The 18,464-nt window shown below is 41.5% G+C and overlaps 1 protein-coding gene across 1 annotated transcript; it reads left to right on the top strand.

Annotated features, from left to right (window-relative positions):
* Positions 1–8,817: 8,817 nt before the first annotated feature.
* LOC120046699 (phosphoglycerate mutase 1-like) lies at positions 8,818–15,905 on the top strand. Its single transcript, XM_038992122.1, has 4 exons — positions 8,818–9,084; positions 10,523–10,797; positions 13,765–13,945; positions 14,351–15,905. Exons 1-4 carry the CDS (start codon positions 8,946–8,948, stop codon positions 14,518–14,520), a joined length of 765 nt encoding a protein of 254 aa, XP_038848050.1. The 5' UTR covers positions 8,818–8,945; the 3' UTR covers positions 14,521–15,905.
* Positions 15,906–18,464: the final 2,559 nt, after the last annotated feature.

Below are 18,464 nucleotides of genomic sequence, written 5' to 3'. Positions count from 1 at the left end.
GGTTAACTAGGAAACAAAAACATACATGTTAGTGATTTCATATAAATCAAGTGTAGATCCACAAATATACTCATGAATCTCAATAATATTACATTGAAAAAAACTTAGGCTACAGGTTTAAACATGAGTAAAAGAAAAGCATGAAGTAAATGTTCTTCAATTGGTAATATAAAAGAAGAAATAAAAACAAACTTGGAGAAAAGAAAAAGTGTCTTGTAACAAACCACTTGCAAACTGAAACAGTGATGTCTGGAACACTGATTAGTGACAGGTGGGGGTATTTAAAGGTGGTGAAGTAGCTTGAGTCCCACCTCTGCTGGAGGGGGATTGGACAGGCGATAGTGGTTGGTGATAGGGTGAGGGGACTGTCGGTCAGGGTAGGGGCAATTCGATGACACAACTTCTGTAAGAGAGTTGATGGACCTTGGGAGTATAGAAAGTAAAAATAGGAGACGGGTGATGTGGTGTGGAGATTTCAATGCCCACTGTATTTGCGTTTGTATTTATTATTGATCCCTATTAGCTGCTGCTAAAACATTACAATACATTAACAACAGATTTCACAACGTATTAAGTGTGTACCCTCAGGCCCCTACACTACTACCACATTTCTACAACACAAAATCCATGTGTACGTGTGTGCATAGTGCGTATGTTATTGTGTGTTTGTATGCATGTATCGTGCCCTCTTCACGACTGTGTATGCATTTACATAAGATGGCGCCGAAGAGCATGGCTAACGTTTTACATGCTCCTGACCAATTGTGCTATTTTGTTAGTTTTTTTTGCGTTGTTTGTAACTTCTTTTTTTACTTATTCTGTACATAATGTTGCTGCTACCATCTCTTATGATCGAAAGTAACTTCTTGACATCAGAACAGCGATTACTCACAACGAACTGGAAGATGCATTTTCCTTTAACGAGTCCGACGAGAAGGATATACTGTACTGCTCTCCCGGGAACAGGCCCAAATCCCCGTAATTTGCATGAAGAAAAGACAAAGGAAAAGAGGACGCAGATCAGGCTGCCTTCTGGGAATCCGTAGGTGTGCGAGTAAACTCCCACTGCCTTCCATTCTACTTGCTAACATGCAATCATTGGAAAATAAAATTGATGACATACGATTACAATTATCCTACTAATGGGACATTAAGAACTGTAATATCTTATGTTTCACCGATGCTGGCAGTAAGACCGCACTCAACAAACTCTATAAGGCCATAAGCAAACAAGAAAATGCTCATCCAGAAGAGGCGCGCCTAGTGGCCGGAGACTTTAATGCAGGCAAACTTAAATCAGTTTTACCAAATTTTTACCAGCATGACACATGTGCAACCAGAGGAAAAAAACCTCTAGACCACCTTTACTCCACACACAGAGATGCATACAAAGCTCTCCCCCACCCTCCATTTGGCAAATCTGACCATAATTATATCCTCCTGATTGCTGCTTACCAGCAAAAACTAAAGCAGGAAGTACCAGTGACTCGCTCAATATGGAAGTGGTCAGTTGACGCAGATGCTACGCTACAAGACTGTTTTGCTAGCACAGACTGGAATATTTTTTCCCAGGATTCATCCAATGGCATTGAGGAGTATACAGTCATCGGCTTCATCAATAAGTGCATCGACAACGTCGTCCCCACAGTGACCGTACGTACTGTCATGACGTGCACTGGGGGGAGGATCATAGCCCCTCCCCCCATCTCTCTCCACAGTTTTATGACTTTATGACAGGTCATAAATACCTGGTAGAAACTGCCGTGCAGTATTGCCAGAGTCTAAGAGAACACATAACCTCTCTTGGCCAAACTCCTAATCCCCAAAATGGGAGAATTAAACAATATTTCTACTTTTGAGAATGTGGGAATGGTCCGTGGACACTTAGAGGACAGTTATGACGAGTGTGTTTCATTTGGTGATCTCATGAAGGACAGGAAACACACATAACTGTATCTCTTAATGTGTACATTTCCCAGCTATCAGGTTTACATCTAAATATTGTGAAACGTATGTGATTAAACATGAAACTATTTGTGAAAAGATGTAATGTGATGTTAACCTTCTAAATGAGAGTATGGATTTTTTAAATAAAGTTAACCAAATCAATGGCCACGCCCACATGAGCATATACATTACGTCGGTGTCATGGGAGCGCCCTTTTCTCTGAAGTGTATAAAACCCACTCGTGACTCAATTCACACCAGACTAAGCAAACCACGGTGTAAACTAAGGTTGCAAATGGTTGAATTTCTAAGACTAGAAAACATGCAGCTGAAGCTACGTGTGAAATGGTTTAAAACTACAAGACCAGAAGACAATCCCCACGTGGAATTGAGACTATTGATCACTACAGAATAAGTGAGAAATTCTAGACGACGAATTACTAGTCTGCAGCTAGAAATTACATAAACCTAGAACAAGAATACCGACAACTGCCGAAAACACCTATTCTAAGAACATTCCTGAATGGTACTCTGAAGTATCCATTCTAACCACCTACAACTTTGATCTTCGAGGGAAACGCAATCAGAGACTTTTCTGTCGACTCTCTCCAGCAGATGGACCGGTGACCACAGAGAGAGACAGCAAGACATACACTCGTAAATATGTAAATTACAATTATTTTTGAATGAGCGATCGTTCATGTGAAGTATTAGCAATTTCTATGAGTGTAGTTATCCATTCTGTTCTCCCGCTCTTTCTCAGTCCCCACCCCTTTCCTTTGTCTACCAAGCCGTCATATCGGCTTAGCCCACTAGGGACTTTTCTATCATGTTATCAATGCATTGTGTTAGTAAACAATATCTACTATTTGTTTGTTATGTATTTCTGTGATTGACTAAGTTAGTTAGTAAATAAATAATTAAGACGATTTGTATTGTTCAATTTGTATTGTTCACGGTAAGGTCTACACTTGTTGTTTTTGGGGCATGTGACAAATAAAGTTTGATTTAATGTGTGTGTGGCTATGTTTGTATTGCTTCACAGTCCCCGCTGTTCCATAAGGTGTGTTTTTATAATTTTCAAAAAATCTAATTTTACTGCTTGCATGAGTTACATGATGTGGAATAGAGTTCCATGTAGTCATGGCCCTATGTAGTACTGTGCGCCTCCCATTGTCTGTTCTGGAGGACTGATGAGACCTCTGGTGGCATGTCTTGTGGATATGCATCGGTGTCCGAGCTGTGTACCAGTAGTTCAAACAAACAGCTCGGTGCATTCAACATGTCAATACCTCTCACAAATACAAGTAATGATGAAGTCAATCTCTCCTCCACTTTGAGCCAGGAGAGATTGGCATGCATTTTATTAATGTTAGCTCTCTGTGTACATCCAAGGGCCAGCCGTGCTGCCCTGTTCTGAGTGTTGTGCTGTGGTGCTGTGGTTGTTGAATGCCCTTCCCTATAAGCGTGCTGAAAGTCTGTTGTCAATTTGTTTACAGTAAAATAGCATTGTATCTGGTCAAACACATTTTTTTCAAAAGTTTACAAAGGGTCAGTAACAGGCTGATTGGTTGGCTATTTGAGTCAGTAAAGGGGGCTTTACTATCCTTAGGTAGGGGAATAACTTTTGCTTCCTAACAGGCCTGAGGGCACACACTTTCTAGTGGACTTAAATTGAAGATGTGGCAAATAGGAATGGCAATATCGTCCGCTATTATCCTCAGTAATTTTCCATCCAAGTTGTCAGACCCAGGTGGCTTGTCATTGTTGATAGACAACAATATTTTTTCACCTCTTCCACACTTACTTTATGGAATTCAAAATTACAATGCTTGTCTTTCATAATTTGGTCAGATATACTTAGATGTGTAGTGTCAGCATTTGTTGCTAAGTTTCCTAATCTTGCCAATGAAAAAATAATGAAAGTAGTTGGCAGTATCAGTGGGTTTTATGATGAATGAGCCATCTTATTCAATGAATGATGGAGCGGAGTTTGCCTTTTTGCCCAAAAGTTCATTTAAGGTGCTCCAAAGCTTTTTACTGTCATTCTTTATGTCAATTGTCTTTGTTTCATAGTGTATTTTCTTCTTTTTATTCAGTTTAGTCACATGATTTCTCAATTTGCAGTACATTTGCCAATCGGTTGTACAGCCAGACCTATTTGCCATTTATTTATCCTCATCACCCTCTACAACCATACCATTTTTAAATTCCTCATCAATCCATAGGGATTTAACAGTTTTACAGTCATTTTCTTAATGGGTGCATGCTTATTAGTAATTGGGATAAACAATTTCATAAATGTGTCAAGTGCAGTGTCCAGTTGCTCCTCATTACAGACCACGGACCAACAAATATTCTTTACATCAACATAGGAATTGCTGCAAAACTTATTGTATGACCTCTTATACACTATATTATGCCCAGCCTTAGAAACTTGGTTTTCCTAGATATGGCTACTATATTGTGATCACTACATCCAATGGATTTCGATACTGCTTTCAAACAAATTTCTGCAGCATTAGTAAAGATGTGATCAATACATGTTGATGATTTCATTCCTGTGCTCTTTGTAACTACCCTGGTAGGTTGATTGATAACCTGAACCATTTTGCAGGCAGTAGTTACAGCTTGAAGCTTTATCTTGAGTGGGAAGCCTGATGAAAATCAGTCAATATTTAAATCGCCCAGAAAATATACCTCTCTATTGATATCACATACATTATCAAGCATTTCACACATATTATCCTGATACTGACAGTTAGCACTTGGTGGTATAGCAGCTTCCTACCCGAATGGGCTTTAGGTGAGGCAGATGAACCTGAAGCCATATTACTTCAACAGTATTTAACATGAGATCCCCTATAAGCTTTACAGGAATGTGGTTCTGAATATAAACAGCCATACCTCCACCTGGCATTTCTGTCTTTTCTGTAGATATTATAACCATGTATTGCTGCCACTGTATCATCAAACGTATTATCTAAGTGAGTTTCAGAGATTGTCAGAATATGAATGTTACTAGCAAATTATTGATTTCATGAACCTTGTTTCTTAAGCTACATATGTTAACATGGGCAATTTTTTAACACTTTTCTGGGATGCTTGATTGTTTTTCTTGCTTTACTGGGAAGCTTGGCAGAGGTAGACATGCTCAGGTTATTTATGTTAGTGCAGAGTGGACTTCTTGCTAGGGCACAACACCTCAGTGCTAACAGTATAACTCTGGTTCATAGGCATATGATTACTGCATGCAATAGCTGTAGGATCCACAGAGGCATTCAGGACTGGGGCTGTAAGAGGGATATAAATGAGGTTACTTACATTGTGTCTTCCAACACCCCTGGAATAATGTACATTTGCTGAAGCATTATGACAACTCAGTACACTCTGGGGAGGGTCACAGACTGATGTAAATGGATAAGTGTTGGAGGAACTCCTAGATGAGAAAGGGCTTGTGTGCCTTAATGACGGCCGAGGAAACGAGGATTGACCCAGTAAATGGGAATGAATCTGCTCTGGCTCTTACTCTGATCTCGAGTTCATTGGCAGGCAGATGTAATTGGGAGGTTTAGGAGGAATCTACAGGGGTTAGTGATCCCTACCCAATCATGTGTTCTGTAGGAATGAGGGTGGAAGATACAGCAGATTGCGTTGTCTATGGATCTGTTGGGGCGGTATGCAAATTGGAGTGGGTCTAGGGTGTCTGGGATGGTGGAGTTGATGTGTGCCATTACCAACCTTTCAAAGCACTTCATAATTACATATCAAATCAAATTTTATTGGTCACATACACTTATTTAGCAGATGTTATTGCGGGTGTAGCGAAATGCTTGTGTTCTTAGCTCCAACAGTGCAGTAGTATCACAACAATACACACAAATCTAAAAGTAAAAAAATGGAATTAAGAAATATATAAATATTAGATTGAGCAATGTTAGAGTGTTAGAGTGACTAAAATACAGTAGAATAGAATACAGTATATACATATGAGATGAGTAAAGTAGTATGTGAGTGCTACAGGGCGGTAGTAATTGTGGCATGAAGCCTTAGAGTTCTTGGGAACAGGAATGATGGTAGTTATTTTAAGACGTGGGGATTATAGGCTGGGACAAGGAGAGGTTGAAAATTACATTGAATATGCCTGCCAGTTGACCTGTGCATGCTCTGAGAATCCGTCCTGGAATATCGTCCGGTCCTGCGGCCTTGCGAATGTTGACTTGATTAAAGACCTTACTCACGTCAGCCTCGGAGAGCGCGATCACCCAGTCCTCTGGGTGGCTGGGGGCCCTCACGCACGTTGTTATTGCCGAAACATACATAAAATGCATTGAGTTCATCTGGAAGAGAGGTATCGTTGAGCAGATCACGGCTGGGTATTTCTTTATAATCCGTAATGGACTATAGCCCGTGCCACAAGCGGCGGGAGTCAGAGCCCACCTTATTCCTATATTGTCCTTTTGCTCATTTGATGACTCTGCGGAGGTCGTAACAGGACATCTTGTGGTTTTCCTTTCTTCAGCCGTAGCCTCAGGGTTGTCTGCGATAGCCCTGCATGTGGTAGCACTGTCCTTTATTTTAGCACTAGCCTCTGTGTTAATCCAGGGCTTTTGATTGGGAAAGCAGCTAACCTTCACTGTGGGGACAACGTCGCAGATGCATTTCCTTATGAAGCCGATGATGGAGGATGTTAGCTCGTCGATGTTATCGGCAGAGTCTCTGAACACTTTTCAATCAGTGTTAGCAAAGCAGATCTGTTGCATAATCTCTGATTCTGATTACCATTTCTCAATGGAGTTAGAAACCCGTACAGTGCATTCAAAAAGTTTTTAGACCCCTTGACTTTTTTCACATTTTGTTACGTTACAGCCTTATTTTAAAATGGATTACATTGTTTTTCCCCCTCATCAATCTACACACAATACCCCATAATAACAAAGCAAAAACAGAGTCTTTGAAATTTTAGCATAAAAGATCCCCCAAATTTTCCATACGCACAAAAAGCTTATTTTTTGCAACTTTTGTGAACAAATTTGTTTACTTCCTTGTTAGTGAACATTTCTCCTTTGCCAAGATAATCCATCCACCTGACAGGTGTGACATATCAAGAAGCTGATTAAACAGCATGATCATTACACAGGTGCACCTTGTGCTGGGGACAATTAAAGGCCACTCTAAAATGTGCAGTTTTGTCACACAACCAAATGCTACAGATGTCTCAAGTTTTGATGTAGTGTGCAATTGTCATTCTGATTGCAGGAATGTCCACCAGAGCTGTTGCCAGATAATGTAATGTTCCTTTCTTTACCATAAGGCGCCTCCAACGTTGTTTTAGAATTTGGCAGTATGTCCAACTGGCCTCACAACCGCAGATCACGTGTAACCACGCCAGGACCTCCACATCCGGCTTCTTCATCTGCTGGATCGTTTGAGAACAGCTACCCATACAGTTGAGGAAACTGTTGGTTTGCACAACCCAAGAATTTCTGCACAAACTGTCAGAAACCGTCTCAGGGAAACTAATCTTGGTGCTAGTAGTCCTCGCCAGGGTCTTGACCTGACTCCAGTTCGACGTCATAACCGACTTCAGTGGGAAATTGCTCACCTTCGATGGCCACTGGCATGCTGGAGAAGTGGGCTCTTCACGGATTAATTCCGGTTTCAACTGTACAGGGCAGATGGCAGACAGTGTGTATGGCGATGTGTGGGTGCGCGGTTTGCTGATGTAAACGTTGTGAACAGTGTGCCCCAAGGTGGAGGTTGGGTTATGGTATGGGCAGGCATAAGCAACAGACAATGAACACAATTGCATTTTATCAATGGCAATTTGAATGCAAAGAGATACTGTGATGAGATCCTTAGGCACATTGTTGTACCATTCATCCGCCACCATCATCTTATGTTTCAGCATGATAATGCATGGTCCCATCTTGCAAGGACCTGTACACAATTCCTGGAAGCTGAAAATGTACCAGTTCTTCCATGGCTTACATACTCACCAGACATGTCACCCATTAAGCACGTTTGGGATGCTCTGGATTGACGTCTACGACAACATGTTCCAGTTCCCGCCAATATCCAGCAACTTCGCACAGCCTTTGAAAATGAGTGGGACAAACATTCTACAAGCCACAATCAACAGCCTGATCAAATCTATGGGAAGGAGATATATGTCGCGCTGCATGAGGCAAATGGTGGTCACACCAGTTACTGACTGGTTTTCTGATCCACATCCCTACCTTTTTTTAAAGGTATCTGTGATCAACAGATGCATATTGGTAATCCCAGTCATGTGAAATCCATAGATTAGGGCCTAATTTGTTTATTTCAATTGACTGTTCTCCTTGTATGAACTCAGTAAAGTCTTTGAAATTGTTGCATGTTGCGTTTATAATTTTGTTCAGTGTAAAACGGAATTATAAATGAAAAAAATGTATCAACCTATTTGACATCAAAGATGGTTGACAATGCAGTGATGATTACTAAAACTGTCGCGATGACTGAATTATTCTGAATGATCCATATTCTGAATGATCCACCCAACTGATCAAAGGAATGTGATAAATCAGGCGAGATTGAGGCGCTGGTAGTTAAGTATTCTTTCATAACATTTACAATCCTTCATAATTTTCAGTCCAAATTCAGTGGTTGCTTTTGATGCCACTGAAATGTGGTAGTAGTCACATTGTAGGTATCAAACTACAAAACATTATAATACAGCTATAAAATACGTGTTCCCTATGAAGGTCATGGGACCATGTGCCCGCCTACCTTTATTTCATTGGTCGAGAAATATTCAGGAAGTAGGTCTACTGCAGCGGGATCCCATTGGATTGGTGTGAAACACAGAGTGAGAAAACAACCAATCGCATCACTCATATCCTCTAGCTTCAAAAGTAGCTAGCTGGGTCCAACCATTCTGTTGCTTCTTTTCAACTTGAACAGCGGCGTTTCCTCCTTATATACGGAGCTTGTTCAAATTAAAATACTTCTAACACTATGGCCGCCTACAAGCTGGTGTTGATCCGCCACGGAGAGAGCAACTGGAACCAGGAGAACCGATTTTGTGGCTGGTTCGACGCCGACCTGAGCGAGACTGGAGAACGGGAGGCTAAGAGAGGAGGACAGGCCCTGAAAGGTGGATTCTAGTTCTATTTTATTTGACCAGCTAGTTACTTACATTGTTTGGATACTATACCAGACACAACACATCAAATGTGTCCTCACTAATGCAACTGACTGATTGTACATTTCCATTCTCTGTTTATCGAAAGTCCTGTGGCAGCAGCGACTACAGCAATTTCAAAGGCTGAGTGCCTGCACATTTGGCATGTTTTGCTGCTTGAAGGGATCTCAACTATTATTGATGATTTACAATAAAAAATGTAGATATGAAACCACTTGTTACCAATACCAGTAACGTTACGTGATTACTCCATCGATTTGACATAGGATGGAGGTGTGTTTTGGTGGTCTCCCCGTTGTCAATCACGCCCTCATTTCCACTTTGACCGTGCCCCGTTCTAATAAGGAGTTCGATTAAGTGCACCGGGCTATGGACTATTACGTGAATGGTCAAAAGCGGTGAGGAAGGAGCGTCTTTCTCAAATCAAACAGTAATCTTCGGCTCTCGTTCATGTTGTCAACAAGGCAGCATGATTCACTGGGAAGGCAGATAAGCTTTTGTATCAAATGCAATCACTTCTGTATGTGAAAACACAGAATCCTACTCATTACTCAACGTGCTGGTGGCCAAAACGGGGTTACCTGGTTCACGCCCGGGACGCAGCCTGTTCCAAATTGAATGCAATCAACGCTACCCGGTTTGCTCGGGACATTAATAGAATGCCCTCTTGTGGCCTATTAGTTCAGCCCCCTTTCCCTGTGGACAAATGAGCAACGGAGATCCCGACTCCACCGCTTTTGACGTCACAGCTTTTCCGAAGGATGTGAACCTGCAGTTCTAGACGTGCTGCTTCGTACAAGTAATACAATCAAGCCTTATTGTATTGGTTAGGGAAATATGTGGTGTTTCTGACTAAATAGTCATATTTGGCCCAAAACGAAGACTTAGTAACTTTTATTTTTTTTCACCTTTATTTCACCAGGTAGGCTAGTTGAGAACAAGTTCTCATTTACAACTGCGACCTGGCCAAGAAAGCAAAGCAGTGCAACACAAACAACAACAGTTACACATGGAATAAACAAGTGTACTGTCAATAACACAATAGAAAAAAAGAAAGTCTATATACAGTGTGCAAATGGCGTGAGGAGGTAAGGCAATAAGTAGGCCATAGAAGCGAAGTAATTACAATTTAGAAAATGAACACTGGTGATAGATGAGTAGATGATGATGTTGCTTGCTTGAATTATGTAAAAAGTCTACAGCAGTGTCCAGGTGTTGTACTCTCAAACGAATCCACTCCTAGTCCAGTAGACCTAGCATAAGCTTTTGTCCCAACCCAGAACTTGACCATTGGTTGATTTCCTAGTCTTACTCTGTTGATCCATCTGTCCATCCACCCACCCACAAATCATCATGAATCAAACCCGATCACAACCTTTCTCTTCCTCAGATGCTGGCTATGAGTTTGACGTATGCTACACCTCAGTTCTGAAGAGGGCCATCCGCACTCTTTGGCTGTGCCTGGACAGCATTGACCAGATGTGGCTTCCCGTCAACCGGACCTGGCGCCTCAACGAACGCCACTACGGTGGCCTGACGGGGTTAAACAAGTCAGAGACTGCTGCCAAGCATGGCGAAGCTCAGGTGAAGATCTGGAGGCGGAGCTTCGATATCCCTCCTCCCACCATGGACCCAGACCATGACTTCTACACTATCATCAGCAAGGTGAGGGACCCACAGAGACACACATTCACATACACTCACTAGTATGGATAAGAATTTGCCTGATATGACATCGGACAACAACAGAATATAGATATTTCTTTAGGCCAGCTCACTCACATTGGGAAGAGCCTATAGTGGAAGTCTTGACAGATTTAAATGTTGTTGACGATTGGGTTTCTTCCTGTGCTAGTATGTTTCTGAGGGCTACAGTAAAGCATGTCTCAAAGTATCACCATGTGTTTTCCCCAGTTTATTGATGCACCGGCCCCTTAACAGGAGACATGATCAGAGTATGGGCTGTCTGATTACGTAGATGCCAAAGCCTCCGTCATGGCAACCCAGTGTTCCGTGAGAGTGGTAGTACCAGAGACTATTATGGATTGTGTGTTCTGCTGAGGAGAGCGCTTTAGGTGCTTTTTGGCAAACTCCAAGCGCTCTGTCATGTGCTTTTACTGGCGCCGACAGAGATGGCCGCTTCGCTTCGCGTTCTTAGGAAACTATTGAGTATTTAGTTTTTTTTTAATGTATTATTTCTTATGCTGTTACCCCAGGAAATCTTAAATCTTATTACATACAGCCTGGAGGAACTATTGGATATAAGAGCAATGTCAACTTACCAACATTACGACCAGGAATATGACTTTCCCGAAGCGGATCCTCTGTTTGGTCCACCACCCAGGACAATGGATCAGATCCCAGCAGGCAACCCAAAACAACGGCGCCGCAGAAGGGGCAGACGGAGCGGTCTTCAGGCCAGGCTCCGTAGATGGGCACATCGCCCACCGGTACCGAGTATACTACTTGGCAATGTCCAGTCTCTTGACAACAAGGTAGATGAAATCCGAGCAAGGGTTCCCTTCCAGAGAGACATCAGAGATTGTAACATTCTTTGTTTCACGGAAATATGGCTCACTCGCGATACGTTAGTCGGTACAGCCACCTGGTTTCTTCACGCATTGCACTGACAAACAAACATCTCTCTGATAAGAAGAAGGGCGGGGGTGTATGCCTTATGATTAGAGTCGTGGTGTGATCATAACAACATACAGGAACTCAAGTCCTTTTGTTCACCTGACCTAGAATTCCTTATAATCAAATGCCGACCGCATTATCTACCAAGAGAATTCTCTTCAATTATAATTAGTCGAGTACAACATTTTTCCACTCCTCAATTGTCCAGTGTTGGTGATCGCGTACCCACTGGAGCCGCTTCTTGTTTTTAGCTGATCGGAGTGGAACCCGGTGTGGTTGTCTGCTGCAATAGCCCATCCGTGACAAGGATGACGAGTTAGGCGGTCCAAGATGCCGTTTTGAACACCACTGTTGTACAGAGCCATTATTTGCTTGTTTGTGGCCTCCTGTTAGCTTGCACAATTCTTGCCATTCTCCTTCGACCTCTCAACAGCTCGTTGATTTCACCCACAGGACTGCTGCTGACTTTTGTTTTTGATTGTCGCACCATTCTCGGTATCCCTAGACACTGTTGTGCGTGGAAAAACCCAGGAGGCCGGCCTTTTCTGAGATACTGGAACCGGCACGACTGGCACCGACAATGATACCATGCGCAAGGTCATTCGTTTTGCCCATTCTAACCTTAAATCGAACACTAACTGACTGCTTCAATGCCTTCATATAGCAAGCGATGGCCATGTGACTCGCTGTCTATAGGAGCAAACCATTTTTGTGAACTGGGCAATAAACTGGCCACAGTGTATATAAAACACATGAAAATCATGTTTGACTGCGCTGGGCCTTTAAAAAAAATATATATTTGTATTCATGGTCCTCTTGTATATCACAAGGTCTTTTGGTGTTTCAACTCTGAGTTAATGTATTGCAGAGGAGTGTGATATAGAAGGGCAAAGTTCAGCTGAGATCAGAATCGATTGGTGAAAGCGTCATTTGCACTGTCGGGTCATGTTTTAAAAATCACCAAGTAGGACTAGCAAAGAGGCATGGGCCTACTGGTCTTTAGGCTAAACATATGGAAATATGCAATGAATTTGTCTTTCAATGTAGAACCAAAAGCACTGGACAGTTGAAGGTGTCTTCCTTCCCCCAAATTGTTACATTTGTTTAATTCTTTATTTTTATTGTACCAGGTAAGTAGTATGAGAACACATTCTCATTTACAGCAATGACCTGGGGAATAATTACAGGGAAGAGGAGGGGGGACGAATGAGCCACTTGGAAGCTGGGGATGATACTACCAGCCACCTAGCAATTTTATAACTAACTACCAAGAAGCCATTTCAGGCTGTCAATCAACTTAAGAGTAGCTAGCTTGTCTAACTATCTTAGCTGGCATGCCTGCTGGCAAGGTTGTCCAGCTCAGTTGGTAGAGCATGGCACTTGCAATGTGACGGGTGTGGGTTTGATTTCCCACAGGGGACCAGTATGAAACTGTATACACTCACTACTGTAAGTCGCTCTGGATAAGAGCGTCTGCTAAATTACTAAAATGTAAAGTGTTGGTAGACTTCAGAAAAGCAAGAAATTACTAAATGTACTGAAAACTCTCCTTCCTTTCAATCTCTTAACCAGATTTGAACAGAAGCATATTTAGTAAAAAAAATACAAATAAAACACCATTCAGTAGAATACAGACAGCTCAAGAGGATATGCAGAAAAATTAACAAATTTAAGCATAATGGTTATGACTCCAACTTCCACCCCCAGCCATCGTCAAGTTATTTGTACCCCCTGAGAGTTGGGCTGCAATTCTGCTATGTTTTACTAATTTGTTTTTTTGACCCATCAGTTCTTTTGCCAATAATTGGGCAAAATATCAGAATTGGGCTGCCTGTGTAAACACAGCCTATAGTGACAACTGCTGATGTAAAAAGGACTTTATAAATGCAATTGATTGACTGAAAGCAATATGGTGGTATGAGGGTTTAGGCCCAGGTTGCTGTTAAGCATTTGTCTGTTTGTTGACATACTAAATATCTCTCATCTTTTATTTAGGACCGTCGTTATGGCGACCTGTCGGAAGAGCAGCTTCCATCCTGTGAGAGCCTGAAGGACACCATCGCCCGGGCACTGCCCTACTGGAACGACGAGATTGTGCCCCAGATCAAACGGGGCAAGAGGGTTCTCATCGCTGCCCATGGCAATAGCCTCAGGGGCATTGTCAAGCATCTCGAGGGTAAGTAGTAAGAACTGCCGAGAACTGTGATCTCTGGAGAGCCACAGGATGTGCAGGCTTTTGTTACAGCCTTTCACTAATACACCTGTTTTGAAATCATCAACTGTTCATGAACAGAATTAGTCGGATCAGGTGTGCTTGTGCTGGGCTGAAACAAAAGCCCGCACACCGTTTCTCCCCAGGACTGGAATTTGAGTTTATTCTGCTTAGTTTCTAGGAAGTACTGGTCTGTGGTAGTATCGTTTTACTTGCTACACATTCTAATCTGCACATATGAAATGTGAGTGTCCATCTGTGTGTATTTTTTTTTTTTTGTATACACTTTCTTTGTTGTGATTGTTTAATTTACATGATTTATGTTGTCGTCACTGATTAACCATAACCCCTATGTGCTGCCCCCTGCAGGTATGTCTGAGGAAGCCATCATGGAGCTGAACCTGCCCACAGGCATCCCCATCCTGTATGAGCTGGACAAGAACCTGAAGCCTGTCAAGCCCATGCAGTTCCTGGGGGATGAGGAAACCGTCAGGAAGGCTATGGAGGCCGTGGCAGCCCAGGGCAAAGCCAAAAAATAGAGGGGGCACTTTGTGCATCATGGAGTAGGACGTTGTGCTTATTTAAAGATCTAGGATCAGATTTTATATTAGCCTCCCATCAATTCCTAACCTTCCGGAGGAAGCATGTAAAACTGACCTTAGATCAGTGTTTCTGGGAAGCTTCATTCTACTCCATGTGGCACAGAGTAGGGGTAAAGGGATATGGGTTGGAGGAGGTTAGTAATACTACAGCTCTCAAAGGAGCTCACACACACACACACTGTACTTGCAGTCCAAGAAACATAGGCACTAAGAATGTGTGTTCGTATTCAACCCTACTGTGCATAGAAAGTCTAACAAATGTGGATTATAAAGTAACTAATAAATTAGTTTAGATTAATATTGACCAAGCCACTTCTATGGGGACAACTGACTACACTATCAAATCAGTCATCATTCCACTGGCTTATTGTGTCTATGTTTCCCTGTTTAACAATGGATCATTGAGATTACGAATGTGATGAAGCCTAATTTATTTGAAAATATTTAGTCCTGCGTTACCATACTTCCTAGTCTCGCTAGAAAATAGTATATATTTAGATGTTATAGAAGAATATTTGCACTTTTAAAACGTAAACAGTTATATACACTAAACACGTAAGGTTGTACTGGTTCTGTTATTTTCCAATGTGCTCTGTCTCTGGTCGTACAGTTCTGTAGAACCACTGAATCAGTAGTTGGAAGACTATTTCCATCTCCTGCGAGAGCCATGGCAGAGACTAAAAACATCTTTCTCCTCTGCCTCCTAGCCTTGGATGCTACTTCTGTGTGTCGTTTACATGTCTAGTACTACTGTGTGTGACATGTCTTTCCATCCCATTTCCTGGTGAGTATTGTGGCACATGGCTACTGTTTTGTCAGTGGGATCAAATGTTTGGTACCTGCAATGTCGGTCTGTTTCTGCTTCAGCCAGCATCAGTGGCATTCAGGGCTAAACATTCATATTTCACAGATGAAATAGATTGCACACGACAGACCAACCCTCCTCTTCTATGTCCAAGCGAGCTGATTCTAAACATTACATTTTTATCTGCAACTTTGAGCATTCCACAACCTATGAATAGGCTTCATGGTGGAACATGCATTTTACTATAAGTTTACTTTTGCTACCCTGTGTGCTGCTGGACCCCTCTAAATGGGGAAACTGCAGTGTAGGTACCTGCTTACCTGCTCCTGTAGGATAAGCTGCTTATATCCTTCCCCACCCATTCCCAAGGCTTTCTCTTTTGAAATGGTTGGCAATCTTATGACTGAAAATAAGATCATTTGGAATGATGTTATTAGGGTTCATTGCAATGCACTTTTTAGATGTACAGCACTGAAACCTGTGCTGAACCAATAAATGTGTGTGGGAAGAAACATGATTTGGTCAGTTTGTACTTTTTTTTTCCTTAACATTTTTTTTTAATCGAAATCGAATGATTGTTTTAGTATGAATTTCACTGCAGGGGTTTATTCATTACTCTGATCCTGTTGCAAACAAAAACAAGAGTTTCTATTGGACAAATTCAGGTGGGTCCCTGCCCGTTTTCGCTCTGTTTGGTTCCTAAACACTCAACGGTTTCCGTTGCAAGAGTTAATGAATACATCCCACGGCCGTGTTCAGCATTTTTTGTAATGTTCAGATAACGATGTTATGTAGAAGAAAAAAGCCTCCGATATGTAGAACAAGGAGTCATGTATAGGCTCTATTTGACAACGTTTGGCTACTGAACATGCACATTTAAGTGATAATGCCAGAGAAGCCGGTGTTTGGAGGATATATTTGGCACGGGTGTTGTCGAGGGCTGGCAAACCATGCCAATATATCTTCCAAACACCGGTTTCGAGGGCATTATCACTTTTATACGGGTTACCAACATATTCAAATAATGATTTACATATTTTCATGAACTTTATTTTGATTCATTTATTCATACACATGAACAAAAATAGTGGTGTAAAAATACTTAAGTAGTTTTAGTTTTTTTTTTTTTTTTAACTGCACTGTTGGTTAGGGGCTCGTAAGCATTTCACTAAGGTGCATGTGACTAATAATTTGATTATCTGTACTTTACTATTTATATTTTTTACTACTTTTACTTTGCTACATTCCTTAAGAAAATATTGTACTTTTTACTCAATACATTTTTCTTGACACCCAAAAGTACTCATTACATTTTAAATGCTTAGCAAGATAGGAAAATAGTCAAATTCACGCACTTATCAACCGAACATCCCTACTGCCCCTGATCTGGTGGACTCACTAAACACACATGCTTTGTTTGTAAATTGTGTTAGTGTGCCCCTGGCTTTCTGTAAATTAAAAAAACAAAATTGTGCCATCTGGTTTGCTTTAATATAAGGAATTTGAAATGATTTATACTTTTACTCAAGCAGAATTTTACTGGGTGACATTTACTGGAGTCATTTTCTATTAAGATATATTTACTTTTACTCAAGTATGACATTGGGTACTTTTCCCACCACTGCAGAAATATATAAACGCAATGTGCTGGTGCCATGTTTCATGAGCTGAATTAAAAAATCCCAGACATTTTCTATACACCCAAAAAGCTTATTTCTCTCATTTTGTGCACAAATTTGTTTACATCCCTGTTAGTGAGCGTTTTACCCTTTGTCAAAATAATCCATCCACGTGATAGGTGTGGCATATCAAGAAGCATCATTATTACACAGGTGCACCTTGTACTGGGGACAATAAAAGGCCACTAAAATGTGCAGGTTTTTCATGCTACATATTTCTTACATTTTGAGGGAGCTTACAATTGGCATGCTGAATGCAGTTATGTCCACCAGAGCTGTTTCCAGATAATTACATGTTCATTTCGCTACCATAAGCCGCCTCCAATGTCATTTTAGAGAATTAGACAGTACGTCCAACCGGCATCACAACCACAGACTGTGTAACCACGCCAGCCAGAATCTAGAATAGTGATTTCTGGAGAGCCACAGGGTGTGCAGGCTTTTGTTACAGCCTTTCACTAATACACCTGTTTTGAAATCATCAACTGTTCATGAACAGAATTGGTCAGATCAGGTGTGCTAGTGCTGGGCTGAAACAAAAGCCTGCACACAGTTTCCGGCTTCTTCACCTGTGGGATCATCAGAGGGGGAGGGTGGGGTACTGAACAGTATTTCTGTCTGCAATACAGCCCCTTTGTCAGGGAAAAACTAATTCTGATTGGCTGGGCCTGGCTCCCAGTCATGTGAAATCCATAGAATAGGGCCTACATATTTATTTCAATTGACTGAATTCCTTATATGAACTGTAACACAGCTAAATCTATGAAATTGTTGCATTTATATTTTTGTTCGGTGAATTGCATCCTTCCACAATATATAATCCCGACAGAAATCTAGAGTTGCTACCCAAACCACCTGGTCGTTCGTTTTATCGGTTCGGTTGCCAGAGACGCGACCCAGTCGTCAAGTCGTTTTGCTCTGTATCTATGGACAAGACCCAGTTGTTCGTTCTAAATGTTCCATTGCCATACTGGCTGGCAACGATCTTATCCCTTGCTTGCTAGCTAGCCAACTACAGCTAATTTACAGTCACGTCAAACAGTGCAGCCAGAATAACAACAGTAGCTGCATTTGTTTAAACTGTTTCCTAGTGACATTTATTTGGAAACACCCATAACAATCCGCGATTTCACCTGACATATAACATGTGCTCTCTCATTAGGACACTGTTGGTTAGAGGAGCTGGCCAACAACACAGCTAACACAATCACTTCAAACTGAAGCTGGAAAGACTGCAAACAAGCTGCACTTCGTTCGATTTGTTTTCTATTGATATTTCATTGTATATATCCATAAAAATGTGTCTGATTCATGATTTCGACTGCCAGACACATGCATTACTATGCAACAGCTGGAGATCGAATTTGAATATCGAAACAATGTAGCAAATGTCAAGA

The sequence above is a fragment of the Salvelinus namaycush genome, chromosome 4 (genome assembly GCF_016432855.1).
Source record: "Salvelinus namaycush isolate Seneca chromosome 4, SaNama_1.0, whole genome shotgun sequence".
NCBI lineage: Eukaryota > Metazoa > Chordata > Actinopteri > Salmoniformes > Salmonidae > Salvelinus > Salvelinus namaycush.
The sequence above is the reverse complement of the archived record's forward strand: the minus strand, read 5'-3'. Positions and strand labels throughout refer to the sequence as shown.

What these genes read in the sequence shown, in the direction of transcription:
- LOC120046699 (XM_038992122.1), top strand. Translation starts at nt 8,946, where the DNA reads ATGGCCGCCTACAAGCTGGTGTTGATCCGCCACGGAGAGAGCAACTGG. An exon ending in AGGAGGACAGGCCCTGAAAG is followed by an intron (nt 9,085 to 10,522) that starts GTGGATTCTAGT and finishes TCTCTTCCTCAG; the next exon opens with ATGCTGGCTATGAGTTTGAC. An exon ending in CATTGTCAAGCATCTCGAGG is followed by an intron (nt 13,946 to 14,350) that starts GTAAGTAGTAAG and finishes TGCCCCCTGCAG; the next exon opens with GTATGTCTGAGGAAGCCATC.